General features: G+C 44.3%; 1 protein-coding gene across 6 annotated transcripts in view; it reads left to right on the top strand.

Moving 5' to 3' along the window:
* Ddx31 (DEAD-box helicase 31) overlaps positions 1 to 26515 on the top strand; it is a 70827-nt gene that overhangs the window by 26390 nt on the left and 17922 nt on the right. For 2 of the 6 annotated variants that reach the window (XM_087899802.1, XM_087899800.1), the window contains exons 14-18: positions 661 to 720; positions 10889 to 10939; positions 12424 to 12563; positions 17232 to 17313; positions 23111 to 23222. In XM_087899802.1, the coding sequence (XP_087755928.1) occupies positions 661 to 720; positions 10889 to 10939; positions 12424 to 12563; positions 17232 to 17313; positions 23111 to 23222 (445 nt within the window). The remainder of the gene's footprint in view (positions 1 to 660; positions 721 to 10888; positions 10940 to 12423; positions 12564 to 17231; positions 17314 to 23110; positions 23223 to 26515) is intronic. The other 4 variants (XM_087899804.1, XM_087899803.1, XM_087899801.1 and 1 more) reach the window with 3 other exon arrangements.

Here is a 26515-nt window from a genome sequence, read left to right as displayed (position 1 = left end):
GCTGGTAGTGCTGTGCCGCCCTCTGTCTTCTCAGTGTTGGGATTATATGTATTCTCTACCACGCCTGACTGAAAAGTTTGTTTTTTAAATTAATTTTTTTTCGGCTAAGCGTAGTGGCGTACACCTTTACTGCCAACACTCCTGAGGCAGAGGCAGGTCTGGTCTACAGAGTGACCAGATATTCAGTTTCAGGATAGCTAGGGCTACATAGTAAGATTCTGCCTCTAAATAAATCAATAAATATTTGTGTGGTACACTAGCAATAAATGTTTGATTTATGTACCTAATTTATTCACCTGGGGTTGCATACTTTCTAGATAAAAACTGGACTTGATTGGGGAAAGTTTTAAACTCTGCACTAATTTTTCTCTAAGAATATTTTAAATAGGGACCTTTGCTGGTGCTGGTGTTTGTGAATGAATGGCACTTAAGGCAGTGTCCCATTGATGCTGACAAGGCTCTGCTGTTTTACCTGGTCTCAGGTTCAGTCATAAAAGTGCCTCTCATGAGATATGAAGAAGCCCCTTCCTCTGTGCTGCTGAGCCTCTCTGTGCCAGGAAAAAAAAAATAGAACAAAGGAAATTGGAGAATTTATATGAATTTAAACCCCCCGTTAAGCGTTTATCTCAAAAGTTTGTCCGGCTTTTCCTGTTCCTGTAGGAAAGAACTTCCGTATTTCATGAGTTCTCACACTCCAGAACAGGAGTCCTGCTCTGCACGGTAAGTGTTGCTCTTCTATGTGTCAGGGTCACTTCCTGTGACAACAGTAGCTGTGATTATTTTGTTGTTGTTTTGTTGCTGTTATTTGAGATAGGGTCTTACTATGTTGTCCTGGCTGGCCTCACAGAGATCTTCCTGTCTCCGCCCCTGAGTCCTAAGATTAAAGGTGTGCACTACCATGCCCAAAGATGGCTATAACTTTTGATCCCTTGACAGTTTGTTCTGTGTTCAATCCCCTGAAAACTGGCATACCTGGGTCCTAATGGGGGAGCTGGTTTCTCTGTATCTCTGGATTTCTACCTGGCTGTGCTACATGTATGGGCTGCCACTGTTGAGAAGACTTAGCAATTTGCTCACTAATAGTGGCAGCTGTTAGTCTGAAAAGGTGTGAATTTATCAACAAAAAACTTGTAAATTACAGCTATTGGGAGTAGTTGGAGCTGAGAAAGTCTTTGCACAACAAGGTGCCTATACTTGCTTACCTTCTTAAAGAAAAGTCAAAGCGCCTGGCAGGGTCTGTCTGCTCTTGTCTGAGACTTTAGCCCAGTTCATTTGCCTCAGTCTGCAGTCCTGTCTTGTGGCCTCCAGCACATAGCTCACCTTTCTTACTGTGCATTGCTAGTGCTGTTTTGAGATTGAAAACTCATGCCTTCCTTGTTCCCTACCTCTCTAGGGATCCACTTTTTCTTAGCTGTTTGTTACTCCCTCCCAAGATTAAAATACTTTTTCTTCCTCCGCCATTTGAGTGACATAACTTACAAATGGCCATTGGAGAAACTCCCGTATATACAATAAGAAAACTGCACTGTGAACTTAGTAAATCTTGCAGGCTCGTGCTAAGTGGAAACAGTGACATTTAGCTATCTGAATGCCTCATTTACTGCAGTTACTTTTTAAGGAACTCCTACTCCATGTTCAATTCAAAAGTAATAGAGTCTTTTTTCTTTCAGTATGCAGTTTGCAGGTAAGGTCAGCTTTGGGGGTAGGGTATATTTTCCCATCTACTATAAGGCCTACCCAAAACCTCAGCCAGTGCCATCATTTTCCCGTGGGCATGTCAGAGTGCCCTTGCATACATTGTCAGACCTACATATGTTGTTTAATTTCTCTTAAATGACTTGCCTCCCAGGGAAACCTGTGTCAGAGCAAATAACCTTTCTTTTTATGTCAGATGCGCATGCTTATTCTAAAAGCATCTTCAAATGTCTGAAGCGAAGAGTGAATCCAAATATGGTACTTGGTAAGGAAATGGACTGTGGCCCTTGCTGCCTGCAGGAATGTTCTGAAGCTCTCACCACACTTCTTTGTTCACTGTCCAGGCCCATCTTGCAGTTCTCTCACGGTGTCATTCTGACCTCTGACCTGGGGCGTTGGTGCTTTTCTTTCTGCCTGGAACAGACTAACAGGCTCCCACTTACAGCTCTCTGATGTTCACATCTGTTACAGGTGCAGGATCATAAGCTCTGTGAAGACGGGGCTGTTTGTTTCAGTTCTGTCCCAGTGACAGCACACCAGGAGTGTATAGGCACGTGGTGTTTATGCAGGAATTGGGCAAGCAGATAGGCCTCAGAGACTGGTGAACCTTGCCTGTTTTTAGACAAACAGGTGCAGTTTAATGTACGTGCTTATTTCAGAATAAGTTCTGAAAGGTGAACTTAAACATTGTCTCTGTTGAAACAAAATAGGAACTTTTGTGATGGAATGAGAGTTAGGAGCCTTAAGATCCTGGATATACCATGGAAAATGTTGAGGCCTCCCATATGTAAAAGATATGCTTTCCAGATCTGGGGAACTGTAAGCCTTTAAAAGAAAAAGTCCAGGTACCTGAATGAAGCTCAGTGTTTTAGAGGCTCTGCATGAAAGAAAAGGTCATACCTTTTGAAGGTAAATCTTGCTGGGGTCAAAAGCACATACGCACTTCCTGTTCTATCTGGCTGTTGCCTGCAGGCAGTTGATGTCAGATAGCTTTGTCTCAGAGCCTTCAGCTCCTGCCCACCATGAGTGAAACAAACCCTTGTCCACATCTAATTACCTGAACATTTTGTTCATAACAGTTGGCTTGTCTTTGTTGGTTCCAACATGCATCCTGCAGTCTCAACTTTTCTCAGCCCTGCAAAGACTGGGTGAGGCTTACCTGTAAGCCATGATGCGACTAAGATTCGATGATGATAGGTGGTGTATCCCTCTGTGTTCCTGCTGTTGCTATTGTATTTGTTTGCTTTCTCTCAACACTGTGTCTGTGAGCCATAGTGTATGTGAGCCACACTGGGATAGATGAAGCTTGGGCTGGGGAAATAATGTCACTCTGCCTTCTTATAAGCAGCCTGTTGCTTGCCTGGCTGTCTAAACACTCCAGGAGCCTCCGTGGTGTTAATGAGGAATGGGGGCCATGTCAGAATGAGGCAGGTTGAGAACTGGTTTCTCTTGATAAAAGGAATCATGTTAATTGTTGTCTGGGTCTTTTTCTCTTTATACCAAGCCTTTTACTTTTTTTTTAGTAACTTATTTTTATTTTTTATGTTCATTGGTGTTTTGCCTGCATCTATGTCTGTGTGACAGTGTCAGAAGCCCTGGAGCTAGAGTTACAAACAGACATGAGCTGCATATGGGTGCTAGGAATGAACCCAGGCCCTCTGGAAGAATAGTCAGTGCTCTTAACTGCTGAGCCACCTCTCCAGCCCTAAGATCCTTTTAATAAGGCCAGAGAAGACTAGATGGGTGTCTTCTTTATGAAAATAAGGAAGCTTTAGCTTACCTACATTGTATTCTTCACTGTTTGCAAGTTTCTCTACTCCATTTTTTCCTCCTTGCTAGTAGTGGTTACAGGTATGTAGGTTGTGTGTTCGCCTTAATTTTACTTGTCTTACAAGCTGGAACCTTTGTAATTTCATGCAGCTGTCCCAGGACCTGATCCATACATGGCTATTGTAGACTGGCTGTTTGGTAGAGTAGGGCTGTAGTGACGGCATGAGTGGGCCGAACTAAAGGAGAGTTGGAACAGAAGCATTCTGTGTGCAAGAGAAGTCTTAACTGAAGATGAATGGACTGGGTGTGATGGTACACAGCTCCCTGTAATCGCAGAATTGGAGAAGTAGAAGCAGGAAGACTCAAAACCTCCTGTCTCAAGTAAAACATCAATGAGGCAAGGAGTAAGGATGAGAAAGGCTACTGAAACTTAGGGGCCTGTTTTCTGAATAGAATTGAGAAATCAAAGGAATTGAGCTCGGGACTTTGGTTTATCTACAGAGTATTTTTTATGCTGGTCCTTTGTTATAACTTGCCCAGAGCCATGGCAGGGAGTACTGTCTTTAGATCCATGCAGGAAAATGCCCCTGGGTGCCCACAAAATGAAATTTCAGAGTTCCCCTCTGGTTTTAAGGTCAGCACCAGGACTTTTCCTGGTGTGTTTGCTCTCCTTGGTTGTCCCTGGACGAATGAAAGGGAGTGTTGTGCTCAGAAAGGAGAGGCCTCTGATGCCTGAGTTGTTGGCTAAGCACACCTAGGTTGGATAGATTATGGGGATCCACCAGGTAGGTTTCCTGCCTAAGAGCTTCATGTAAGTCCCCTGTGCTGCTCCTCCACTGGCTCATCGCTTTTGTTTTGTTTTCTCTGATTGAAACACACTGTTGTCTACAGTTCTTAATTTCCTCTCCTCCTGGGAAATTTACTGTGCCAGTGGCCAAGAGACAAAGGAGCGAGGACTGTACGTGTCCCCAGACTGGGTTCAGTGCCCTGCATGAATGTGACTCTTACACTTCTGGTTGTGCTTTTCAGGGGAAGTTTATCCTTAACACTTAGTTTCTGCACTGCTAATGGAAGGATCATTTGGAGATTGTTTGCTGTTTACTCAGTCACGCTAACTCATGTTGCCAGTTTTTTGGCGGCTCCAGCCAAGATCTCTCGCCTCTGACAGCTTCTGCACTCTCCCCTTCCTCCTCTGATTACGCAGCCCAATCTGTCACCCGGACAACGGGGGCCTGTATCCTGCTGATGGCTTTCCACACATGGCAATAATGACTTTTGGCAGGCCAGGAAGGCGTCAGAGGCGAGTTTGTGTGTCCCTTCTTAGAGAGAGGGAGGCTCCCTCTCCCTGTTAGTAAAAGCACTTTGTGAGGTTCTTGGGTAAATAAATGAGTCATTTTAATCCAACTGACAGGCTGGCACCTGAGCAAGCTGCCTTCCATCTGTACTCCTGGGTCTCATGGAGGCCGCCAGTTGTCAAGCCCAGGGCCTTCAAGGCTTCGTTGGTGAATGTCTTTCAGAGCTGACTTTAGTGATTCTTTTGCCCTAATTAGGTTAAAGGAATAAAATGAGGCTGTGATCAGGCTTAAGTTTTGAGAGCTGAGAGGACAGAACTGAAACCGTTCCAGCAAGTCAATTTCTCACTGATCTGGTGTGAGTGGCTTACACCTTCCTAGAAGCTGGGGCCATTGTTGGCCATTGTTGACTGCTCTGAGGGCTGAGTAGGATGTGGTGAGGGAGAGTGGAGAAGTGTTACAGTTGTCACGGTTTCTTCATTATGAAATACACACTTGGGTTGTAGTTGCTAGGATGGTTTTTGTATACACTGTCTCATTTGTCCTTCATTAACAAGTAGTTCTTAGCCATAGTACATGTAGGTGACTTGGTGCAGCAGACTGACCGGCTTCCCCAACCTGGCTGGCTCCCAGTGCTGCCAGGCTGGTGCCAGTCCTCCCTGCTGTGGACCAGGTCTGATTCCTTCCTCTAGTGTTGGGAAGGGGATGCAGAAAGTGTCTGAATTAAACCTAGATGTGAGAGGGATTGACTGTTAGCAAGCGCTACTCAATGGAAGACCCAGAGTCCAGCAGTCCAAGTTCGAGAGGCTGAGATGGGAGGAATAGAGTTCACATTCAGCCTGGGCTCCCTAGCAATACTGTCAGAGAGGGAAACTGCAGGTGGGTAACTGGGTGGAGTAGCAAGGCTGCTTGTGACCTTCAACTCTCATTGTTTCAGCACTTGTGGTTCAGTAAATTTCAGTCATTGTTTTTAGGTTTTAGGTTGTTTTGTAGTGCTGGGGAGCTCACTCAAGGCCTCACCCAGCAGGAAGTGCCACACCACTAAGCTGTATCTTCAACCCTATTGTAGAATTTAATCTCTTCCCTGGTTGAATTTACTAAGCTTGTTGTGTGGGGTAGAGCTTGTGAGGGCCAGACATGACCTCTCTGGGCTCGATTTCATCTAGATACTGCTATCATTTTCTGTATGTCTATTCCAGCAGAGCATTAAACTTTTCACTCAGTCTGTCTGAAAAGCTCAGGTAGCCCCAATCCTGTGTCCTGCATCAGAGCACTGAGCATTCATCATTTCTCACGAAGAGTTTAGCAGAATGAAAAACCATCAGTTTCCTCGGTATTGACAGTGGTTAGTGCTGAGAGCTATTTCTGCTCCCCTGTGCTTGTAGAATATTCTAGATTGCATTCTCACAAATATTCTAGATTGTGAGCTCCACAGCTTCAGGCTCTCAAAGGATGCTGGGCTGACAGCATTAACTTCCACTTCCACACTTAGGAGTGCAGCCTGGTCCTGTTCAAGCATCTTGTTCAGTCCTTTCCTTGCTTCTTACAGAAACTTAGCATAGACTTGTTTAAAAAGGCTATTTATACCAATTGTTACTTTTGTTGTTGCTATGTTTTTTGAAACAGTGTTTCATTGTGTAGTTCTGGGTGACCTGGAACTTCATGTTTCACCAGACTGGCCTCAAACTCTCAGATTTACCTGCCTCTGCTTCTTGAGTGCTGGAATTAAAGGCCTGTTGCAACACACTTGGGAAAATCCTTACTATTAAATAGTGGGAGGGATTCTGTAGTCATGGCCAAGTAGTTAAGGCAATGAACTAGAAAAAAGTGGAAGAGAAAGCTGTTTTTAATGCAGACATGCTCAACAGTGAAATTAAGTTAAGCATGCTGGACTTAGAAAGTCATCCTTTACATCATCAGAGTCGCAGTTGATACAGACAAGGGTTACCAGTAGAGTCAGGATCCTTGGGTGAAATGTTGAGAGGAAGATTACTCCCATGACTTTGAGTCCAGACTCTACAGTTATGTCCCTTCTTAGTGGAGAGAGCTGGTGGACACCACTCACCCACTGATTAAGCACAGCATTTCTCGTGTGCAACCAGCAGGCCTCCCTGTGTCTTGGAGTCTAGAGTAGTTCATACTGCCCCAAAGGTACCATCCTACCAGAATGCCTGCCTGAACCCTATCATGTGGAAACAAATAGTTATACCCAGAGTGTGGAATGTTTCTTTGGAGAGCATCAAAAAATTAAGTAAGAAGCTGGAGAGATAGTTCAACAGTTAAGAGCACTTGCTGCTCTTGAAGAGGACCTGGGTTTTGTTCCTAGCACCAACATCACTGGCTTACAACTGACTGTAACTCCACTATCAGGAGATCCTACATCTTTTTCTGGTCTCCACTACACCTGTATACACATGGTACACTTAAACATACACTCAAGAAAAGTGAACAAGCAGACAAACAAATGAATATATATTCAGGCCCACACAAATACATATAAAAAATTTTAAAACACTAAAGTCAATGGGAAGCAGGAGCACTGTCTTAGTGTGCTATTGCTGTGAAGAGACACCAATGGCCATTGGCAATTCCTATAAAGAAAAACATGTAATTGGCTTCCTTCCAGGTTCAGAGGTCTAGTCCATTGTTGTCATGTTAGAAAGCATGGAGGCATGCAGACAGACATGGTTCTGGATAGATAGCTTAAGAGTTCTCCATCTGGATTACTAGGCAGCAAGAAGAGAGAGCGCCACTGGGCCTGGCTTGAGCTTCTAAAACCTTAATTCCCACTCCCACCCCCAGTGAGACTTCTTCCAACAATGCCGTACCCAATAATGCCGATCCCTATGAGTCTATGGGGGCCCTTTTCATTCAGACTACCACTGGCACGGTTCCAGATTAAGGAAATCTAGAGCTCTTGAGCAGGGATTGTGTTCATTGCTCACTTCTGAACTGGAAAGAAAAGCAACCATAGGATTTGGTTGATTAGAAAACGGTGTTTGATTCCCTCAGAGTTGCTCATGTGGTGCTGAGTAGAGGAGTAGAAGGCCTGCTGAGGTGTGGGAGACTGAGCTGCCACTACATTTGCAAGTGCGTGCTCATGTGTGCGCATACAAGCGCGACGTATGTGTCTCCTGTGTCTGTGTCCTCATATGGAAGGAAAAAGCAGATGTGTTAAAGTTAGCAGTTGATGGATTAGAGCAAAGATGGACAAGCCACTCACTCTTCTATAGGTTTAAATTAAAGTTTTCTATGTCAAATTTTTGGAAAAAATGATAACACCTATTTTTTAAAAGAAACAAACACCATAGGAAAATACCAAGAGAAAAGTAAGAACCACCTTGAATTTCTCTGTTCGAAGAAGTTACTTTTTGTTGTATGTGAGACAAGATTTCACCTTGTGGTCCTGGCTTGCCTAGAACTTGCTATGCACATGCTATGGCCTTTAGCTCAATGTCACACTCCTGCCTCTGCCTCTGAACACTCGAATTAAGGGATTATAGGTGTGAACCACCACACATAGCTGTTGGCAGTTTTGAGCCTCTTTCAGGGTATTCATCCATCTAATTAATGATTTTTGTTTTTATAATTTCTCACTGATAGCCCCACCCCTAAATTTTGGGGAGGGAGCTATAGAAATCAGACTATTTGTTTTTTAAATATTTTTCCTGTGTGCTTGCAAGTGTGGGCATGCCTGTGCCCATGTATGGGTGTTAGAGAACTACTTCAGTTGGTCTTCTACCTTATTTGAGACAAATACCCTATTGTTTGCCACTTATAGACATGCACTACTGTGCCTGGCTTTGCAAGGGTTCTGGGCATTCAAACTCAGGTCCTCATGCTTGCCTACCGAGTAGTCTCTCCAGCTTTATTCTTTCATGGTCTTGTTTTAAAGTGTGCCTTCTTGGAGTTGGTTAGCATGTTCCCTGTCTCCCATATTCCTGCAAATTAATAATTGGTTCTAGACAGTTGATTGGATTTGGCTTCTAGGCTTTAGTCTTCGGCAAGAGTTAATTGTAAACCACATTGGTTCCTATTGCATAAAAGCTAATCACCTTCCTTCACAGTGGACACTCTAGTGTCTACTTTGTGACCCGTCTTCCTCCTGGTCTCCTTTTTCCTCTAATGATAACTATTTTTCTAAATGTGGAACGCTTTCCTCCATGATTTTTTTTAAACGAGTATGCTTGTGTTTCTTACACAAAAGCATATTATACATACTCAAAGGTCTTTTAGAAACTCTCTAAGTTAGAATTTTCTTCTCTTTCCATCTTTTATTCAATCTGTTTCTTCATAGACAGTGCTGAGTGAATAACCTCTGCTTACCTTGTATTGCTTTTTGCCAGCATCTCTGTAGAAGTGAAGCTGCTTTCCAAGGGGCAAGCGTAGATGAGCTTTTAAGTATGACCAGGCTCTCTACAATGAGAGTGTGTATGGTTCTGCATTCCCACCTCAGTGCTTGAGGGATTCAGCATTTCTTGCTTGATAAAATGTACTGTTGGCAAATAAGGCCTTGCGAAAGGGAAGCAGGCCTGCATCTGAGGGTTATATCTCCCCCACATAGTTGTATCCTAGGCTTCAAACCTTGAGTTTTTTCCCTCCCCTCTGACAAATGGGGGTGATGGCTGCTTTTAAGATTGGTTAAGGCAGGTTGATGAGATGGCTCAGCAGATAAAGGAACTTGCCATTAAGCTTGACAACATGATTTAAGTTCTAGGAACCATATAGATGAGGAAAGAATCAGTACTGCAGGTTTGTCTTCTGTCCTCCACACATGTACAGTGGCATGCACCCTCTCCCCAATAAATAAATAAATTTAATATTTTTAATTAAAGTCGAAGTATTGTAGGTAAAATGCTGAGCTCCACTTGATGTCTTGGGTGCTGGTCGACTCTTGCTCTTACTGCTGGACTTGGATGTGAAAGCTAAGTGTACATTACTGCTACAGACTGGGCGGTTCCATCTGGTCTCTGCCAGAATGGCAGAAGGATAGAGAGAACTTGGGCTCTTTGGGTGGTGACCAGTTGAAAGGGAAAATAAATTTCCATCTCTTTTATGGCTTCTCAGCTGTCCAGTCAAGTCTTTGAAGTGTGATGGGCAGGTTTGGAGTGTATCCTAATCTTAAATCCCTGAAGTGACTGCAAACTACTTAATCTATCTGCTCTAAACCCAGCAGACAGCATCCTCAGTAAACACTGCTGCTTACCCTTTTTACAAATGAGTGTCTTGAGAGGTATTTTAGAAGCATTTAGCATGCTATATGACTGTTGTCGCTCAGCATTACTAGAAGTATAGGGTTGGGATGATGGTTCATGGACACATTGATCCTAAATGGCTTTTTTTCTAAATTATTTGAGAGATGGCTATTTATTTGAAACATGGTCTCTCATAGCCCAGGCTGACCTCACACTTGCTTTGTAGCTGAAGATGACCTTCAATTCCTAATCTCTTCCCTTCAATCTTAAGTGTTGGGATTACAGGTGTGTGCCATTAAAGCTATCCAGGATATCAGAATTCTTACATGGTACATTGCCAGCTGCAATTTAAGGTTTTGGCTGACCTGAATATTGTGTTATGAGTTGTGAAAGTTGTCTAACTCACCCCAGGCCAGAATTTTTTTTTATATTATTTATTGGGTATGGGTGAGTTGCATGGCCTGGTATATATGTGGAAGTCAGAGAGCAACATGTGGGAATTGGTCGTTTCCTCGTACTGTGTAGGTTTAATGGGCAAATTCAGGTTGTTAAGCTTGCTGTCAGGAGCTTTTACCCTCTGAACCATCTCGATGGCCACTGATTCAGAATTTTTAATGATAGATGGATTTCAATGGGCCCTTAAGCCACCTGAAGTTGTATTCAGAAGCATGTGTGCATGCATATCTCTGTGTGTGTGTGTGTGTGTGTGTGTGTGTTTACATCTTCAAAATTTGTATTATCAAGTATTAAAAGTTCAGAAACACAACAAGGCATGGTGACACATTGGTAAGGCTGAGGTAGGAGAATTACCTTAGCTTCAAGGCCAGCCTGGGCTAAAACATTCTAGGGACCATAGCGCAGTTATCTGCCTCCAAAGAGGGCAGAGGAGGATGGACTCAGTTTTAAACCATAAACTATATTCTTTTTGTTTTAAAGGATGTTGCAGCTCGGGGCTTAGATCTTCCACAAGTCACCTGGATTGTTCAGGTAATCTAGTCATTGAGGTGTTGTGAGTATATCAGCATGAGAAGATGCATTGTATGATCATTAGTACCCTCTTGGGTGTTGCCCTGGTAACTAGGAAGCAGCCAACCAACCCTGTCTGTACAGTTCTAACATCTTTCCTTAGCCCAGCCCCTCTGCAACACTGCAGCAGAGTGCATTCTCAGGAGAGGGTGGCAAACTCTTTGGCTTCCGGACTAATTTCTTGTAACAAACCGAAGTTTCAAGAGTCTGAAAATAACAGGAGTTACCCAGGCCCTTGGGAGGCTTCATTGTGTCCAAGAGGAGATAGCTGAGCTGTCCTGAGAGTGGTGTCCATGTACATTGACCTGCAGGGAGCAATTAAGATCCTGACAGGATCTTACACAAACCTCCTGCCTTAGACACTTTGCTGCAGGGTACAAGTGTTAGCGCTGTGGTCTAGTGGGTTTTGTTTTGTTTTTCTTTTCTTTTCATTAGTCTGCCGATTGGTATTTTTAAGCCTGTCAGTCGGGGCCAAGGGACATGTGCCCCGTTTACATGACTCATGGTTTATTCACATTTTGTGGCTTGTCTTAGACTGCGAAATTTGATCTGTGCATCATAAGTTATCATGTTGGGACTGGAAGCATTGTGTCTCTTTCCTGCTGTCCACAGAATCAATGGGAGAGGGGTAGACAGGGGTGATTTTAGTGTGCCAGGGGCAGATTCTGATTATGGAAAGCCTTTCATGTAGTATATTCACCTTGGTCTACTGATCTTCCATTTGTGTAGCAGGAGAGACAGAGGGGGGTGAGGGAGGGAAGGAGGAAGAGAGAGAGAGAGAGAGAGAGAGAGAGAGAACTCTAAAGATGGCGAAGTTATTGCCAGAGATAGCAAGATGCCTGCCTGATTGTTCAGCTGAGTGGGAACTGTCCCTCCCTTAGGTCAGGAACACACTCTCCAAGTAGAAGCCTGCCCTGTCTGATCTTGACTGTCTACTTCCCCGTCTGGGACAGAGTAGGGTTGCAGCAAGCTGGTTGGGCTGCCCCTGGGGCCAGCAGCAGAAATGGACTGTGCCAACACAGTGGTGGTGCCCTTCATTCTTACGCCTCTTGTCCGCTGTTCCCGCCTCCCAGCTGCTACGTCTACCAAGGAAGTAGGCCAAGGTCGTGTGGCCATCCCTGAGAAATTTACCCCACCTGCTTGCATTTCAGCTTGCACAGTCACTTCAGTGACAAGATGCAAGTAAGAAAATGAAGAGACCTGTAAAATTCAAAAGAAGACACTCGATGAGACATGTCTTATTCATCTGAAACTTGGCCACTATTCACATTTTTATGTCAGAGCCTTGTTCCAGTGAAGCCAGGAGCTTCAGGGTTGAATGACGGCTTCTGATTGTGTTAGAGTAGCCTAGCCAGGGTACCTGGAGGCAGGTGAGGGGTATTGCTCTCCCAATTAGTGGCAGTACCTTGATGTATGAGTGCCTTCATTTGTGTTGTCCTTTTTAGTACAGTGCTCCGTCTTCACCTGCAGAATATATTCACCGGATTGGAAGAACTGCCCGGATTGGCTGTCATGGGAGCAGCTTGCTCATTTTGGCTCCTTCGGAGGCAGAATATGTCAACTCGTTGGCTTCTCACAAAATCAAGTGAGTCAGAAACCTGAGCGGGGTTTCAGCTGATCTCATGTAATTAACTTTCTGTCGCTTTTTGAGTGGATGGGTCTTGTAAGCTGCTGAAGAGCCATTAACCCTTGTGATCCCTAAATGAGTTCTAGAATAGCCAGTGGCAAAAACTGAAGCCCTCAGTACCATCCGCACCTAGCAGTTCCCATTGCATTGCTAGTAAGTTATAGGGCGGTCTGTGCCCCTAGCTTTTCAGCTCTTCAGTAGGAGGCATGCCCTTCCAGCCAACTTCTCCAAGGCCTCTTCATGCTCGGCTTTCATCCTTGCACTTAGCACCTTTCAGCTTCAGTGCTGATTTGTCTTTAAAGGATAATAATGTTTTGCTCAGCACAGAGTTTTTTCCCTTCATGAAGGAGGGATCCTCAGAGCAGTTGGAATAAGGCTGTGTATCTGCAGCCTCCATCTCATGCCCCTGTGGGAAGTTCACAGGGAAGTGATTGGCCTGGGCCACTTAAAGGGACTTGTCTGGCTTTCCATAAATCTCAGCTTGTAAAGGCTTGCAGTTTTTTACACAGATCTGCTTTTAAGAATTTCTTCTACTCAGATGACAGGGTGATGATTGCAAGTCTATTTGGAAGCCCTGGAAGAGCTGTGTGTCTGCCCAAGGTGGTGGGATGTGATGCATTCCAAGCCCAGAAGCCTCATTGGCTGCTTAGGTGCTCTTAGAACTGATGCTGTGCTCTGTGTGTGTGTGTGTGTCTGTCTGTCTGTCTGTCTGTCTGACTGTCTGTCTGTCTCTGTGGGCTGCCATGTGGTTCCTGTCTTTTCCTCTTTGACCAGCCATACGTTTCATGGAAGGATACTCTTTCCTGTACAAAGTTGTAAACAGTGCTAGAGACCTGATCCGAGGATGCCAGTGCGACTGACCACAGCCTTTCAGAGCTGTGTATGGCTCCTGCCAGCTCTCACATTTCCCAGTAGGCAGGACTCTGTCTGTCTAGTGAGGTTTCTCAGAATTTTCAAGATTGTTGGTGTGGAAATTTGTGTACAGGTGGGTACCTGTTCCCGGTGGTCATTCAAGTGGACCAAAATTAAGATAGCTTGGGTTTTTCTTCTATTTGCCTTGCTCCTCATCTTAACAGTCTGTCAAGTGAACGAATGTTCACTTGTTTCGTGAAGGAGCACACGTTTGGTCTCACTCATGAGAGGCCCTGTGTTGTTCACGTGGTTCACCTCTCCCTTCTGGCTATGTCTCCACCTGGATCAGTGCCCTCCAGTGTGGGACTGCTTGATGTTCCCCAAGCCTGTTCACTCTATCACAGTCCTCAGAACCTGAGGGGCCACAGTTACAGGTGGCATGTGTCAAACACCAGAGCAAACAGCATAGATGCTTGTCTTGATTTCTTTTTAATTGATTTCTTTTTAATAAACACATTCAGGTTGATTTCTGTGCAGGGTTCAAAAATGAACCTAAAATTGAAAAGGGACAGTGACTAATTCAAATAGGAATTATTAGTGAGTCAATTATTTTAAAGATGTATTAATTACCATCCTCTTGAATGTCAGTACTTCTGTGCTGTTTACATGAAAGAAAAGACACAGGAAGGCCAGGCTTTGACAAGAGTGTTGAGGAAGATGAGTATAGGGAAGTGTCAGAGGAAAGGAGCTAAGCATTTCAGGGCTATCTGCAGAGTAATGAAAAAACTGTCATATAGGATGAGGGTCCCACCCTGCTGCCACCTGTCTCATGACTAGACGTAATCATTCTAAATACTTTACACTGGGTACTAGGGAGCAGTTGGCATCACAATTCTTTGTTATCTTTATGCAGGCTGTTGCTTTGACTTAGTGCAAACTAAAATAAACTCTAATAAGAAAGAGTGAATTGTCAGAGCTGGGGTTGGAGTCCAGTTGGTAGAATGCTTGCTAATATGCACAGACCCCTGGGTTATAACCCAAGCATGGAGAAAACTGAGTGTAGTGGGACAGACCTGTAACCATAGTACTTGGGAAAATCAGAAGTTCAAGGTTATCTGTGACTTAGTGAGTTCAAGGCCAGTCTGGATTATGTGATACATTGTCTCAAAAAAAAAGTTTTTTTAGAAAAATCACATTATTTGCAATAGAAAGAATAGCCCAGAACATTTTTGAAATTTAAAAGGGCACATTAATCATTAAAAAAGAGTCAGTGGAGGAGGGGGTATGTGCGTGTCTTGTGCTTGAGAACACACGAGCTAGGCATTGGGGTGCTGAGTAGCTGCTGAATTGCCGCCTGCCTTGTGCGGGGGCTGCAGAGCTCTTACAGTTCACTTAGCAGACTGGGCAAGAGCAGGTGCCCTAACTGTTACTGCCTCTGTCTGAGTGCTCAGACTTGGTTTCTCCGTCCTTCTCACTTATTTATGGTGCTAGTTCCTTCCTGCTTTAATTACGTTGCTTAGAAAGGCATTGCTGGTTTATTAAAATGTAATTCACCTGCACCGGCCTCCTGAAGGCTGGGATTAAAGGCCTGCACTATGACTGCCTGCCATTTATCACATCTTTTAGCCCTAGCTGTTTATCACATTTTTTTTCCTCTCTGTTTTAAAATTTCACTCCCATATTTTCTTTTTGTTGTTTTGTCTTGTTATCTTGTGATCTAAGACAGGATCTTACTCTGTAACCCAGGCTGGCCTCGAACTCACTTGGGCTTTTGTCAGTCCTCCCTCCTTAGCCTCCCATATGCTGTAATTGTAGCTGTGAACCACCAAACCCAACTTTACTCCAAGTTCTTACATTTGTTTTCCATTTGTGTATCTGTGTCTGCCCCCTCCCACAGAGGTAGCAAATAGGAATCAAATGTGACGGAGAGAAACATAAGTGCATCTGTCCCACCGTTAGTTTTCAGGTGTAGGAGGCAGATGTCAGTCACACGTCTCTGTCCTTCACAGGTGGGGGGTGGGCAGGAGAAAATGCCCTGGGGGAAGGAGTACCATGGCCTTGCCTCCTGTCTTCCCAACCTTTCACTCCTGCAGTTACCTCTCCCTGCTGTAGAGACATCTCTCCTTCCCAGGTCTGTGTGATACTGAGGGTGGGGGCTGGGGCTTGGCACTCAGGAGGAGTTGACACATCTCAGGTTTGTGGCTGTCAGATGTGGCATTTTCATTCATAGCCTTGTCAGAGTAACCGTTGGGGAAAGAGAGAAAATTGTCTTCGCCAGTAAGAGGTTGCCATTTGTGTTTTAATTTGCTGTTACATTTTCCGAAAGAAGAAAGAAAACATACAACAAAATCATTTGTCTCTTCATGATGTGTTTCTTGCCCCTGGAGCTCCTCCTTCCCTTTCCTCTGGAAGCCGAACTCAGCAACTCACATTTTCTATCTCTGGTTGTGCTTCCATGTTGCTCCCAGTTCCAGAGCCACAAGGCCTTGTAGTCGCTGGGTGTATTGGAAGCCCAGATGCTTCTCATGGCCAGTCGTGGTCTCTTATTTTGATTTCTAGCTTCAACAGTTTGCTTGAGTATGACTCCAGGTTTGGGGGTCATTTGGTCCTCAGCCCTGAATGATGAAGAGACAAGTGTGTTAAAGATTCTCTAGAGCAGATAAAAACAGAGGAGCTGTGAATAGAACTGAGGCGGTCAACATCACCACTGTAGTCTTTGCCCGTAGTTAAGGGTTTTTCTAACAACTTATTTAAAATGGTTATTTCCTTGTCTGCTCAAGTCCAAGTATTACATCAGGAAACAAGCCTTCTGTGTTAGCAACCAAGCTTTAGTAAGAAGTAATGGCAGAGGACTGACAAGATAGCTGACCTGAGTTCCATCCCCAGGACCCACGTGTTAGAGCTGGCCCCTACAGTTGCTCTTTGACCCCCACATAAGCCATGTTGTATGTATGGGTTCATGTACATACACAAGCACATACAAATAAAAATAGTACAGGCCTAGTATGGTGATATTTGCTCATAATCCCAGCCCTTGGGTAGAGGCAGGAAGATCAAGACCAACCTAGGTTCCGTATTGAATCAAGGATAGCAACCTAGAGTAAATGAGACCATGCCCGAAAAAAGTGGATGAAAAAAAGGAGACAAGATGAGTGGCCAGATAGAAGGAAGAACTCCTGTGTCCGGTAACCTGCTTTAGACCCATCAGGGAAGTGGAAGTGCAGTGGACACTGGCTGACTTGGTCCTGTTGCTAGCTTCCCTTTTATCAGATGTGGATGGTGCACGCCTTTAATCCCAGCACTCAGGAGGCAGAGGCAGGTGGATCTCTGAATTTGAGGCCAACCTGGTCTACAAAATGAGTTCCAAGACAGCCAGGGCTACACAGAGAACCCCTGTTCAGAAGGAGAGAGGGAGGGAGGGAAAGAAGAAAGAAAGGGAAAAAGAGAAAGAGAAAGAGAGAAAGAAAGGGAAAGAAAAAAATACCCTCTTAAGAGTTTTTATTAACATTTCTTTATGGTGTGTGGGGGGCATGGTAAATAAGTATTAAGGTCAGAGGACAACTCTGGGATACAGTTCTCTCCTCCTACTATGTAGGTCCTGGTGGCTAAAGTGAGACTTTGGGCTTGGTAGCATGCTCCTGTACCAGCTGAGGTACTCGCTAGCCTACTGTACTGTCTACAAGTCTAGTTTCAGGACAGGCCAGTTTTATACTTCAGAATTTGGGCTGTCTCTGGGAAAGTTAAAAAGCTGACTTCCATGTGCTCTCCTTACAGTGTTTCTGAGATTAAGATGGAAGATATTTTGGCTGTCCTGGGAAAGGATGATTGTTTTAAAAGGAGACAGAGAGGGGCCCAGGTAAGTGGCTCATATTCATATTTTGATCTGGACAGTGGGGTCTTCATATGTGGGCTATTTGTTCTGCCAAACAGAGTGTATATTTTAAGGACTGTGAGTATTAGCTGAAGTCAGATCTTGATGATTGTGGGGGTTTTTCCTATTCTTCCCTCTGGATGTGTTTGCTAGTCTCATCCAGTTAATGGGCGCCAGTCCATTCTGGAGGACTGCCAGGCAGCAGCAGGCTCCACAGAAAGGAGGTCTGGGGCATTGAGTCTGGAGCCAGCATTGTAAGTTCACCCAGGTGGTGGCCCCTCTCATCATCAAGGCCACTTACTAGACCTGTCCATCCATGGCAGAATGGAAGAAATAAATATCTCTGTCTCTCTTTCAGACACACTTAGGTTGTCCATTTTTTAATGTGAGTGCACTGTTCACAGAGGAAGAGTAAAGTTAAGATCATTAAGAAGAAAAATGTTTACTATGCACGCAGCTCCATATGGAGATAGCGAGCTGTGCTCACTCACAGACCTGAGCATTCCCCCCTACCCCCACCTCTCAGCCCAACCCCTCTAATCCATTGCTCAATGTAGCGTATGCACATGTGTGTTGATCTATGTGACTTGGCTAATTACTTGAATATTTCACATTTATTTTCTTAGACCTGATGCTGCAGTGGAAAAATCAGAGCCATTTAGATCAGGCTGAGATATTCCTCTCATGCATCAGGTGCCCTTATTTGGACCGATGCTGCCTTTGAGGCAGGTCTAGATTTGCCTGGCCCTGACTTAAACTCTTCTTTCAGAGCACACCTAAAAGAGTTTACATCAGTAATTAGTTTTGTGTGGGACTCCACTAAATCTTTCTAGTAACTTCATGAGGTAGCTAGGACCTCAGGAGAGTGGTACTTAGAGTGAAGGAGCTGCACAGCCCGTGAAGCCAGCAATCTGTCCTCAGAGCACTCTTATCAACCTTGCACCCTAGTGGCTCCACTAACCAAGCACAGCCCAGGAGAGCTGCAGTGCTGCTTTGTTTCTTTGTTTTGTTGATGAGACAGGGTTTCACTGTGTAACCCAGACTAGCTTTGGACTCAGAGTCCTGCTGGCTCAGCCTCACCAGGTATGCACCCCACGACCAGCTGGAAGTGCTCTTTTCCAGTGGCGCTGACGGATCTGCCCAAGACCTTGGTGTATACTGCATTTTACAACAGAGCCCCACTCTGAACTTCACACTGAATTGGTTTTTTCTGGTAGAGATGTTTGATGTTTCCACAGAGGTCAAGTTTGGTCTGTAAATGATAACACACCACAGATCCTGGTGACTAGAAAAGGCTGTTAAAGACGCAGTTGATCAACAACTTATTTTAAGTGATTTTTCATATGAAAGAAACATCACAGCCATACTAGAGTGAGCTTATCAGTCTGTTTTTAAGGGATTAAGGATCTCTGTTTATTCTGTAACTATTATGCTTAAAGGGTTTTTTTGGTTTTTTGTTTGTTTGTTTGTTTGTTTTTAATGTTTTAATGCTCCTGTAGCTACTTCAAGCTACTTCTTGAGGTTCCAGTCCAGCTCTGCAGTGCTAGCAGGGAGCTTGAGAGCTATGGAGGATGCGGAGTTGAAAGTGGGTGAAGAGCAGGTCTTTGGTTCATCTTCTCAGCTGGTGCCTCTGGGCAGTGCTAGCCTTTGCAGGTCTAAGCTTCTTCATGTGTAAAGTTGAGATGTACATACTCTTCTAAGGAGAGGAGAGGGTAGTGTGAGGAACAGTCTAAAAGCAACAAGAATCCTATGAAATAGGGAGGCTACACAGTGTGATTGCCACACTTTCCTGGCAGTGCTGTATAAAGAAATGGAACGTATGTGCCTGCCATTCGGAAATGAGAAATGGCTAGAAAGGGACAAAATGAGATCCTAAAAGTTGGATCAAACTTAACCTTCTCTAGACTTTTTCTGGGACCAGCTTTGGTTTGAGTTTTATCCCTGAACAGACTTTTCTCTATAGGGAGGTGCTCCTTTTATCTGTCTGAGGAGTGCTCCCCACCCCAGGAGAACTTGTCCCAGAGAAGGAACAGAGCAGCTGCATTTCTCTCTGTCCTTTCAGCAACTGACCATGTCATTTTTAACATCTGCCCTTCTGTGGTCTTGTAGCATCAGTTCTTTTCCATAAGCCCTTCCTGGCTGCGGGCCAGACTCAAAGACGTCCTGAGCCCTAGGAGCCATTGTCAAGGCCCGGGCAAGAGTCTAGCCAGCCTGGACTCGAATCTTTGCCTCGCAGCTGGTACCTATGTGGCCTTGGGCAGATTATCTTCCTCCTGAACTCAGTCTTCCTGTCTATAGAAGGAGAATGAGAGTGTCCATATTTGAGGGTTATCTGGAGTTTTAATTGAAACGAGGCAGAAACAGCTCATTGTACTTCCAAACCATGTGAGTTCTCCAGAGCAGAGATGGCCATCTCCCCAGCTCACTCAGGCTCCCACCTTTGGGTAGAAATGAGTTGGATGCTTTTATAGTTTTACAATTTGCTGCTATTTGTTTGAGGGGGAAGTCTAAGTAAGATTGGGTTTTCACTGACATTACCAGATATGATTAACTTGGAAAACTAAATTTCATCACATGAGACTTCCCATTAATTGAGACCTAGCTTGTAGGACCAAGTTTCATTTTAATGCAAAGGAAAGAATGCCTGATTTAAGTTGCTGTGTTGAATCAGATAGATACCTGGCCTGGAAGGTTGCAGTGGGCGCTGGGTCCAGCTTCTGTTCTGTTTCTCATGAAAAGTATACCTATCCTGGGTAATCCCTCCCTGCAACACAGACAGCTCTGCAGCAGACGCACGAGTGGCCAGCATACAGATGCTGCCTCTCGTTACCATGCTCATGTTCTTCACCAGCTCCACTCGAGCCCATGGTAAATGTCCCTTTGGCACACACATTTTTGGGCTTCCATGAACAGAAGGAAAGCGAGTGAAGCATCTGTAAAATGTATATTTCATATTTAGGTGTATGAAATATATATACTGCTGTGTCTGGATGTGAGTGTTCACCTTCCTACAAAGAGAATAAATTTGATCTTCCAGGTTGACTGGGAGGCACTCAGAAGGTTCTGGGGACCATGGGGTGAAGCTTAGCTTGGCAGGAAAGTGATTAAAACAAAATTCTCCCATTCAGTTAACTATATCTTGAAAGTTGGCTGTTCAGCACAATGCCTCCACTGTGCACACACCCTACCCACCACTGCCATCACCTAGAACTTTTCATAGTCAGAGTACTCCAGCCTAGCTTTCTCTGAGGCGTCTGTCTCTTGGCTGCTGGGTGTTGTGAAGCTTTCAGGGAGAGAGTGTGCACCTTCCCAGCATGTTTTTATCCAAGTTTTTATTTATTTATTTATTTGTGTGTGTGTGTGTGTGTGTGTGTGTGTGTGTGTGTGTCCATGTCTCCTATGAGCTCTGCTTGTAAAAGTCTCCAAACTGTCACAGGCATTGGAAAGTGTTAAAACCAGATCAGAGCCCCTAGCTCATCCTTTTTCATAGTCTTTTGTCTCCAGGATCAGTGGGGTGTTGCAGACAGAGGCACACCGAGAGCCAGTAGAAGGCTGGAAGCATGTTTTTATCAACTGTCCGTAGTCTGCTAGCTGCAGGTTGGCTTCATTAGCCAGTAGCCAGCTTGTGATTGTGAGGGTGGGAGAGGCAGGTGCTGCCTGCTCACAAGCCTCGGGGCTCTGGCCCACTCTCATTACAGGAGCATTTACCTGTCTAGGGCTGAGGTGGCACTGCCGAACTCTGCCCCATTCTGTCTTCAGTTTAAATTTAGCCTATCCTCCCCACAACCAAAAATTGCCTCATTCATTCTCAGGAGGGGCAGTCTGAAAGTATTTCTGGAATTGGGGGTAAGACATGTTTTTTCCTAAATGTATTGTTTTCTGTCATTAACTTTTTCTTGTGTTTCACTAAAACTGACCTCATCATTTTAACGGTGTAAGCCTGATTTTATCGTTTTTCTACACATTTCACTTGTACATACACTCACATTATATATATGTAATTTTTTTTTTGGTTGGGAAGAAAAGATGCCTCATTTTGAAACCTAAAGGGGGGAATAAGAAAAGCCCTTTGTAATATATTGCCATATTATCACTAAATCCCCTGACAGTTGTGACACAGAAGCAAGTCACCTGTCACTTAAGCTTGAGGTCTCTTTAATTTTCTCCTGGAATTCGCACCAGGCTGTCTTTAATTTGAGGCCTTTATTGGAATTCTGAAACCTCTCTGCCTCCCTGGCTCTCAGATCTATTCTGAGAGCTGTTACAGAATGTATACAATAACCAACAGAGGGATTCAGAGAGGGCTGCAGCTCTGTTTATTTAACACTCTAGAGGGATTTTTGTGCTTATTCGGTCCTGGCTGCCCGGCTTTCAATATCGCTTTGACAACCATTCTGCCCTTCTCATTAATTTTAAACAGTTAAAACACAGGAAAAAGAGGAAAAAGTTTTCATTATTAAAGTGCTTTACTTTTTAATAACAGAGGATTCTGTCCGCCAGGGGAAAGGGCATCCTCACTAATTTCACATTCATATTAAAAAAAAAAATGCAGGCAAGGTGACAGTTGTGCTGCTGAGGTGGCTTAATGAAAGGAGGGCAGTGGAAAAGTTTGCGTTTCACATCAGTTAAGAGGTGAAAAAATCCTTGCTAATGACAACAGCAAATGTCCACTTTGGTAACATGACTCCTCAGTGGCGCTTCTCCTGCCATCGTAGTGGATAAAACCCTTAGGGGCACTGTGTACTGTGAAATCAGCTAGACTGTCATCAGCCAAACAGGTAGCAGGATGATGTGACTACACCAAAACCATTTTCATGTTGTTAAATCTCTATTAATGCAGAGAAGAGTGTCTGTCCAAAAAGAGGCTTTCTCTCCTCTCCCTTTTGTTCTTCCTCTTCCAGCCTTAAAAATAAAGAGGGGAGACGCGGGCCAGACACAGGTGCTCACACCTGTCCTCTAAGAGAGGAAGCCTGAAGTCTACATAGGAGGATGGAGTCTGGGGCACTCAGGTGACCCGCCTCTGTTGGCTACAGTCTCCTTGTCCCTTGTTTGTTGTGAGATAAAGGAAATAAAAATCACTGCTTTCTAGAAGAAATTTCTAAAGGACATCTTTTCTTTGGGACTTTTAAAAGATGAAAATTGTTTATATATTTTTTAATAGTTTTCAGTGGCTACAGTGGTATTCCTGGCTGCAGGCAGCCTTTGAATGTGTCTTACTGAAAAGCTGCCTTCTTAATAGGCCCTCAGAACTCAGCTTAGTGATTACAGGCTTCTGGAGCAAACCTAAAACACTGGCAAGCAACCTCCAGGAAGGGGGAAGCAAACTCAAGACTTGGATATAAAGCCTTTTAAGGCTGAATTTAGGCAGATCACTGGAATGGTCTTAAGGAAAAAAATGCCTTTTCCACTGAGAGGGGGGATAAGGAGAAAAGTTATTTAAAAAACAGCACATGTTCACTGTTTAAAATGGCAGAATTAGGCTTGGAAAACTCCAGAGTGCTTCCAAAGGTCTTTCACTGTGAACATGAGTGATAAGAGGTCATGAAGGAAAGTAGGCAAACAAATAAATAGACCTGGTCTGCTCCTTCTTAATGCCGTCTTCATCTTTGCTTGACTTTAACATCTTTATAGCTCCCTTCTTTCCCTAGTAATATTGAAAGGATTACCCTCGTTGGCCCCTGGGTGGTTACCCTGTGATTTTACTGTTATTAAATCTATTATAAACTGCTTCATTATTCCTGACTTCAACTCTGCCTCCTTTAATCCTTCCGTCACCTCCCAGAAATCCCATGCCAGTGGCCCCCAGGAAATCCGAGAACGAGCCACCGTACTGCAGACAATATTTGAAGATTTCGTGCACTCCAGTGAGGGGATGGTCTCCTGGGCAAAGAAAGGTCGGTGGAATTCTCAGGAGATTCGGGGAGGGGAGCCCCACAAGGTGCTGGCCTCACCCTCACCACACGCTTCTATGGTTGAGAGGACACTCAGGGACCTCTGTGTACCAATCAAAGCCTTCATTCTGCAGTAATTCTGCAGGGTTTGGAATCAGGCTCAGAAGGCTTTAAAGTGATATTAAATGCTAATTTCATACATCTCCATCTTTTGCACAAATGAGGCTTTATCTTGGCTTATCTCAGGACTAGAGCTTCTGACCCAACAGCTTGGATCTTCGGGATCTGTTTTTCTCTGTCTCTGAACATCAGACAGCAGAGATGACATGTCGGCAGAAGTAGTTGTCAGGATGGAAATTGGAGATGAATATAAGGGCTGGAAGCCTTAGACCTAAGGAGTTCCTGTTTGAAGGTCCAAATGAAAGTGAGAATGATTGTGAGGACAGGCCATAGACCATGAACTGGACCAGTCATAGAAGTGATGCTAAAGCAGTTCTCAGACCCTTTGTGGTGTAAATTAGCCCTTGGGGTCCCGGTGGTAAGGGTGGGATTAACAGCTCATCTTGAGCAGTGGGAGTGGTTACAGTCGCTGACTCTTTTCCCTAGTGGAATGTTCCTGCTGCTGACTAGTTTATTCTAATAAGACCCAAATTGGTGCACGCCTTTAATCCCATCACTGGGAAGCAGAGACAGGCAGGTTTCTTGAGTTCAAGGTCAGCCTGGTCTACAGAGCAAGTTACAGGACAGCTAGGGTTACACAGAGAAACCCTGTCTCAAAAACCAAACAAACTGAAGAACCCAAGTTGGAGGAGTACACAGGTTTTTTTTTTGGGAGTTCCTTGAGATTTTTGAGGAAAATGAAGTTTGTTTGTTTGTTTGTTTGTTTTCTTTTTTTGAACAGGAAGTCATTCTGTAGTGTAGGCTGGCCTCAAACTCAACACTCAATCTGTCTGTCTATGAGTACTTGGATTGAAGGTGTTACCAAGCCTGACTATCGTCCTTTTAAAAATAGTTTTTATTTAGTTTTGAGACAGGCAGTTCTTAAACTTGGGCAAGCATGTACCACCACTCCCAGCCAGAAGTATCTTTTTAAAAGTAATTTATTTGGTAGTGTTACTAGAGTTTGGTGCTGTTCCAGATGCTTCCGTGCATAAAGAGGCAGGTAGAAAGATTCTCTGCTTTGTAAACTGATGTATTAAAGGTACGGGAGCAGCTGTGAGATAAGGAGTGTCGTCAGCGAGTGTTTTAGATATCTGTACAGACTACAGAAAGGGACAACAGGTAAGGGGGAGGTAGGTGTGTGGTTGAGGCCAGAGTAAGCCCTACTGAGAAGGTGATACTTCAACAAAGCCAAATGGGATAAGTATTTATATTCTGAAGGAAGGCACAAGAATAGGTTAGCTAGGGCAGACTCCTAAGGCTGCTCTGAGGTCTGTAGGGTTACCCTGAGAAGGCTTTGAACTAAGGTGTGGCTCAGTGCATCAAAAGGGTTTGGTTGATTAGTTAATTTTTTGTGTTGTGTTTGGGTTTTTTGTTTGTTTGTTTGTTTTTGTTTTTGTTTTTTTGAGACAGGGTTTCTCTTGTAGCCCTGGCTATCCTGTAACTCACTTTGTAGACCAGGCTGGCCTCTGCCTCCTCTGTCGCTGCCTCCTGTGTGCTAGGATTAAAGGCATGCACCACCATGCTCAGCTTGGCCCAAGTTTTAAAAGACCACCTGGCTGCCATGTGAGAATTGACCCTAAGGTAAGATTGAAAGCTGGAGATTGGGCTCCAGGGAGTAGCCATCAAGCAATAGATGAGAAAAACAGCAGCAGGACTGGAGTGGTCAAACACTTGCCCAGAGAGCACAAAGCCCCCCGCTCCATCCCCAAAACTGACAGCAGCAACAAAAAGACAAACATGTTTTCAGATAGCCATCATTATCCCTCAGCCCAGGGTTTGGTTCTCAAAACACTTCAAATAGAATATAATGAAATCTATTATTGCCAGCCATATACAATTGGTGTGTGTCCTTCTATTCATTTCTCAAATACCCTGTCTTCAGCATTTTCCAAAAGTGAATTTAACAATTCCCCGTAGTTCTCAAGAACCTTCCTGTAGATTTTGACCTTTGGAGGAAGGTGACTGGTACAGCTGAGTTGGTAGTGACATCACAGTGGAAAGAAAGAGGCCTGTCCACACTGTCCACTTTGGCTGTGTCAGTGGTATTCCCATACCTTGGCAAGATTGCCCTGTAGGTGCCTGGATAGTTCCTTGAAAGTTAGCAACAAGCAGTTATCAGAGATTGTCTGTCATCAGCCGTCTATTGAAGCTGTAGTAGCAGAGCTGCTTCCCATATTCGTGGTATTTCCATACAAGAAGAAAATGTGTAGAGCACTTCTCTAGTTTGCCTACTGATTTTCACTCCAGATTTATAAGGGCTGGAACCAACTGCCCTCACCCCTTAGATCTCAGTCACCTACCTCAGGACACCAGGACCTTCACTAATTTCTCCTGTTACTTAGGGCTGTTGCTGGGGAGGAATGTTTCTGCATCTGCCGCTCTAAAGGCACTGAACCTGTGGCCTACAAAAAGTTATTGTACCCCATAAATGGATACCACCTTTGCATTTCAGTTTACATATACAAATTTCTCAACCAGCTTGCTTCCTTTTGAGACACTGCAGAACCTGCCTCATGAATAGTTAACAATGCAGCTGGCCTTGCCTTCTTGGCAGAAAACTAGGTAGAAAGTGGGTAGAAAGTATGCATTTGTTGTCCTTTTTTCATTTTTCGACCCCATCGTTATTAATAGTCAATTTAATTGTCCCATGGGGTCTTTAGAACAGTCACTCCTTTTCCTCCCCTCTGTGTGTCGTTTAGCTAGGGACTCAGACTGCAGCAGTAATTGTAATGTTCTCAGTCTAGATTCTCAAATAAAGTTTTGGAGCAGAGTTTGCCTATACATGCCCCTGTTCCCATAACCTGTCATCTCCATCTGCTAGCCTCCCTGCAGAGATCATGTGTAGCCTTTACAGCCATGCTTGGAAAGGACACTTTTTCTTGTTTGTTTGTTTTTTGTTTTTTGAGGCAGGGTTTCTCTGTAGCTTTGGTGCCTGTCCTAGAATGGAACTAGCTCTTGTAGCCCAGGCTGGCCTCGATCTCACAGAGATCCGCCTGCCTCTGCCTCCCGAGTGCTGGGATTAAAGGTGTGCGCCAGCACCACCTGGCGGAAAGGATACTTCTTAGTGGTGATACATTTACCTCCTCACCTCAGTGGGAAGGCATTGGCTGGGCACAGCTGCCAAGTGCTTTGTC

Source organism: Myodes glareolus, chromosome 21 (genome assembly GCF_982192425.1).
Source record: "Myodes glareolus chromosome 21, mMyoGla1.1, whole genome shotgun sequence".
In the NCBI taxonomy this organism is placed as follows: domain Eukaryota; kingdom Metazoa; phylum Chordata; class Mammalia; order Rodentia; family Cricetidae; genus Myodes; species Myodes glareolus.
This window is presented reverse-complemented; position numbering and strand designations above follow the sequence as displayed.